The sequence below is a fragment of the Alligator sinensis genome, unplaced genomic scaffold, assembly GCF_000455745.1.
Source record: "Alligator sinensis unplaced genomic scaffold, ASM45574v1 scaffold872_1, whole genome shotgun sequence".
NCBI classification, from domain to species: Eukaryota; Metazoa; Chordata; order Crocodylia; family Alligatoridae; genus Alligator; species Alligator sinensis.
Window position 1 is genome coordinate 23,380 of NW_005843140.1, and position 5,209 is coordinate 28,588.

Below are 5,209 nucleotides of genomic sequence, written 5' to 3' on the forward strand. Positions count from 1 at the left end.
CTGGTCCCGGTGTGTTTCCCCCCCCCCCCCAACTACCCCAGTTGTCCCAGTATGTGACCACCTTTGGCTCTTCCTTACAGCTGTAAGTAAACCTGGCTTAGCCTTGCCACCCCCTGCCCTCCTCCCCCCATCCAACAACCTGCTGTCTGCATCACCACGGGACAGACAGGGATGGACATGCACATGCACACGCACATCTCCCCACACACCGCGTACAAGGGCTGGGACAGCCCCTCTCCCAAGCAGAGGCACCATCCCAAGGGCTCAAGGTGGTGGTGACATTGGGGAACTGTTGCGGGGGTGGCACAATGTTGAACTGGGGTCATCAGCCCCTAAGGGAGGCAGGCCAGATGCTCAGCTACCATCAGGGCTAGGCCGTCTTCAGCTAGATGGCAGCAATAACTTGCCTTGCCTTCTTTCCCCCACAAAAAAACCTAATTTCCTGCCCTTTTGCCCTGGCTGGCAAGGAGCTACAGGGCCTACCACGTCCCTCAGGCCTGCCCAGGCCACACCAAACAGCCTCAGGCAGTGCCCACGTGCACCCACTGGCACTGCAGCACTACAGCCAGGGGCAGGCCAGTTGCCAAAAAAAAAAATTAGATAAAAGCAACCCCCCTACCTTTGTCAGTGTCCCTCCCAACAGTTCATGCAACCTCTTGGAAAGAGATGGCCCACCTTTGGGCATCAAGCCAGCCAGGGCTAGCCTGAGCTGGGGTGGGCAGAGCTGTGGGTGGGGTGCTTTGCCACTCAGTCCTGGCACACACTGATTTGGATGGGGGGAGGGGGGATACTAGCCCATCCTTTCACAAAGTCACATGCCTTCCCCCCCACACCCAGCAGTGCCAGCTGTCTGGTTCAGATGGGGCAGGGGCTTGGGCGTTTCAGTTTGTCCTCCCCACCCATGCAGCCTGAGCAGCAGCCAGTGATGCCAGAAGCTGAGCACCTAGTGATGCCAGGACGCCCCTCCAGGCCCCTTGGCTGGGACACTTGCTGTACATTGGGTGTCATGTCTGTGTGTACCGCCAGGGGCTGCTGGCCCCCTACGCTGGGCACAAGCACCAAGGACAGCCCCATGGCTCAATGCATAGGCCCCTAGGGTAGTGCTGGGTGCAGGGCACAGAGCTGGCTGGCGGATTTGTTTTCTGCATGTCTTTGGCAGCGGCTCTGCAAAGCTGCAGGAGAACTGAGCTCCATCATCCTGCTGGATTGGGGGGAGGGTTGGTCAGCTGGGAAAAGGCACAGAGGACCACCCCGCACCGCCCAACCTCAGAGGCTCCCTCTGTACCCACTGCTGCAGGTTTTTGTGGGGTGGGGGAAGGCCCCTTCCCTGCAGCTTTCTGGGGTGGCGGGGGGGCACAGGCAGCAGGGCTGGGAAACAGGCAGCAGCTTTATTTACAAACGGGGCCAGAGCTGTCAGGCATACAAAAGGGCGCTCCTCTGAGACCTTGGCGCTTTCTCATGCTAGGCGAAAGCTAAAAATGACTCCATGGGAATTTACTGGCAGGCAGCAGCCAGAGAGTGGGAACAAGCAAGCGGCCCGTGGGGGGGCAGAGGGGGGTGCGGGAGCCGAGCGGCCTGGTACAGCGCCTGAATGAGCAACAAGTGTTCCCCATGCCGTTTGCTACCGAGCACAACGCAGACCTCAGTGCCCGGCTGAAGCGGGGCCACTGTGTGGCCACAGCTGCCCGGGCAGCTGGCTGGGCCCTGGACAGTTGAGGATTCACCTCGGCTGGCGTCACAACCAGCGTTGGCTTCCTCAGGGAGGGGGACAGGGGAACAGGCCACCGTGGTCTCCACTTGTTTCACCTCTGGAGAGCCAGAGTCCCTCCAGACCCCCTTTGCAGCACCCCCCAGGCCTGGGAGGGTCATTTCGATTGCTTGCTCGGGACCTCTCCACTAATGGCTCTGAGCCCAGCAGGCAGGAGCTGCTCCTTGAAGCCGCACTGGGGAAAGGCGGACCAAGAGGCAGGAGCATCAGAGATTGACCAAGAGACAGAAGCATCAGCCTGATCCTGCTTCTTGTCTGTCCCAGGCTTTCCTGCCTGTCTCCACACACCGGGCACTGCTCACACTGTCCCGGGCATGGGGGCCTCCCCACTGCCTGGTCCCATAGCAAGTCCTTGAACCTTCTTGCACGCCCTGTGAATGCAGGCGCCAGCAGGTCTCACAGGGCAGCAGCAGGGTCTGCTGCATGGTCACCACTACTCTGCTCTCAGCAGACCTCCTGCAGGCTTGTCTCAGACCTGCTTGGGCACCCACTCTGGCCGGGCTGCAGCCCCAAGCCTGCACCTCTGCCCCTCTCTGCCCCAGGAATATGCCCCGGTGCCAAGGAAGCATGTGAGTAAACCCCAGTGCTGCTCTGCACGGTGAAGCCAACTCCTTTGCCTCCAGAGAGGGGGCGAGAGGGTGAGCCTGTGCCCCATGCCTTGACACATGCCCACCCCAGGTCCCCTGTTCACAGCTGGCGTTGCCCTATGTGTCAGGCCTCTCTGATGGGAGAGGCTCCTCCTGGCCCAGGGAGTGATGCCTACAGACCTGCTTTGCAGCATTGCTGCATCCCAGAGCTTTTTAGCACAGGGAGCCAAGCCACAGGGGCTGTTCCCCCTGCCCACCTTGCCCCCACGCTCCCACCCTTTCAGTTCCAGGCGCTGCCCTTTCTCCACTCATGCCCACCCCGCACACCCTCCCTGCCTGCCCGGGCTCAGTCCGTCAGCACCACTAGCTCCCCATCGCTCTTGTCCTCGACCTCGGAGTCCTCCTCCTCGCTGTACCGGTACATCTCGCCATCCGCGACTGAGTGCCTGTCCTCCGTGCCGTCGGCCTCCTGGGCTTTGAGGCTGCGCGTGTTGATGATGACGGGCATATTGGGGTCTGTGCCACGGGGCAGGTAGTGCTCCATCAGTGGTGGCGTCAGCTGCAAACCCACTGGCCTCGGGTACAGGACATCTGAGGAGGTGGCTTGCATCTGGCTGCTTTGGGGTCTAAAAAGCAGGGGGACATGGTCACCTTGGTTGGGGGTGAGAGCTGGCTGGCACGCAGAACTCCCTCCCCCAGGGACAGTGCTGACACCAGCTGGGGAGAAAATAGCATCCTGGGCAATTTCCCAGGGAAAATTCAATTTTCTGCTGGAAAAAAAAAAAGAACTATTCTGACCAAAAAAACCTCAGAGGAAAAATAGGACACACCAGGAAAGCCCCAGCAATCTCCCCATGCTCCCACTCCCCTCTATGGGCTAGGCTCCCCCAGCCTACCAGGGTCAAAGGCAAGGGAGGCTATCACATCATGGGACCCCTGGCCCTGTAGCCTGGTGTAGGAGCAGGGTTGGTGGGAAAGCGCACAGCACGGGGCACCTTTCACCCTTTGGCCTCTGTCAGGCACCCCAGTGGTATTGCCACATCAAAGCCTTTTGGTTTTCAAGTGTCATTTTCCAACATGCAGCAAGGCTTTTCCTCAGAATGCAAAGACCATGCATGAAGGGCTGTTTCCATGACTCAAACCCTTCTTTGTACACTAAAAAAAAATCCAGCTAGGGTGGGACATTGTCAGTCAGCCTCCTGTGCGGAGGGGGTGAGAGGGGTGGCAGGGGAGAAACCTCATGAAGGGACCATAACCTTCTGCTCTTCCTGACCCCACATCGCCACCTCATAGAGGACACCAGGCGCCAGCAAAGAGCTGGCTGCTGTGCCCAGGTCCCATTCTGTTCATGTCATAGAGTCCCTACTGCCAGCAGCTAATGGGGATTCTCCTTGATGTCCCATTGCTCCAGCCTCACACCCCACAACTGAGTGAGGTGTGCAGCCTAAACATGCCTGGAAAGCCCCAACCCACCTGGAGCTCTCTGGGCCTATTCTCACCTTGATACCCCTGCCCCTCTCCCCCATGCAGCTTTGTCATGATGCAGCGCTGCCCGTCACTTCCTGTTCAAACGTCCACCCACTTTTGCTATGCGCTGCTCTCTGCGCTCTGCTCCCAGACGCAGGGAGAACCCCGCATGCACCCACATGGCTGGGAGCCTTACGCTATCAAGAAGCCCTGCCTGGCATCCTGCCTCCGGTTCCTCATCAGGGCCTTGTACTCGCCCACGCGAAGCCTCTTGCCCTCCACGATGCAGGTGCGCTTGGGCCGCGGCTTGTACTTGTAGTCTGGGTACTTCTCCAGGTGCTGCCGGCTCAGCCGCGCCTGCTCCTCGTAATAGGGCTGCTTCTCCTGGTTCGTCATGGACTTCCACCGGGACCCTGCAATACAATATTGGGAGTGGATGGGGGCAAGATTTACAGACTGCCTGAGCTACCTTTGAAACTCCCACCACAGCCTTGGCCACCGGGAAGAACCAGCAGCAGACAGGGCTGCTGCGACTGCTAACGCTTGAGCTGAAAGAGTGCTGGCAGGTAGAAATAGTAGGTTATTGTCCTACTGCTCCAGTTGGATGCCTCTCAGACTTCGCACTGTGTAGCCCCTTCAAGGCATCACCTGTTCAAACTTCACAGGCTTTGTGGCCACAACCAAGTTGGAGGGAAGGGTCTTACCACTTCCCAAAACTCCTATGAAAGCAGCATAGATGTGTCTGCTCTCCGCTGCTGAGCCTGAACAGCAGCAAAGCAGGTCCCACAGTGGGAATACTCGCCGTGCTTTGCTAACATTAGTGATACCTGCTGCATGCCCATTTCACAGGTGGGGGAACTGAGGCACAGAGGGAAGGGGTGATTTGCTTAAGGTCCCTACAACAAGTCAGCATGGGAGCAAGATAACACAATCCAGAGGCACTGAAATACGAGTGTCCACACAGGAGCTTGCGTCAACTGAAAACTGACCCAGCGTTCCCAGGTCAATTTGGGTGCCCAGGCGCTGCTGTGATAAACACATGCAAATGGCATTTTACATTTGCATACAACCCATGCAAACAAGCTGTACCACCCAACCTGAGTGATTTGTCCCTGATTGGCAGGTGCAGAGTTACTGGCAGGTCTCAACAGGGACAAAGCCATCACAAGTGACATGGCGGGGATCTCCCAGACATGCCAGGGGCCCATTCCCATTGAAATGCAGCCATCCAGGCCTCGCTCCACCTGCCCTGAAGGAGACCCCCTCCCCCAGCCCTGACCTTTCCTGGTCACCTCTCTGTCCTGTACTTCTGCTTCATTGTCCTCATGAAAGGTATGGCCAGCAGGTGCAGCAGCTAAAATAGACCGGCCTGCCATGTGATGTGCAT

General features: G+C 58.4%; 1 protein-coding gene across 6 annotated transcripts in view; it reads right to left on the reverse strand.

Moving 5' to 3' along the window:
- Positions 1-46: 46 nt before the first annotated feature.
- SOX13 (SRY-box 13) overlaps positions 47-5,209 on the reverse strand; it is a 72,375-nt gene continuing 67,212 nt past the window's right edge. For all 6 annotated transcript variants that reach the window (XM_025193983.1, XM_025193982.1, XM_014526733.2 and 3 more), the window contains 2 exons: positions 4,019-4,235; positions 47-2,981 (listed from right to left, as the gene is read on the reverse strand). In XM_025193983.1, the coding sequence (XP_025049768.1) occupies positions 2,702-2,981; positions 4,019-4,235 (497 nt within the window). In that variant the 3' untranslated portion in view covers positions 47-2,701. The remainder of the gene's footprint in view (positions 2,982-4,018; positions 4,236-5,209) is intronic.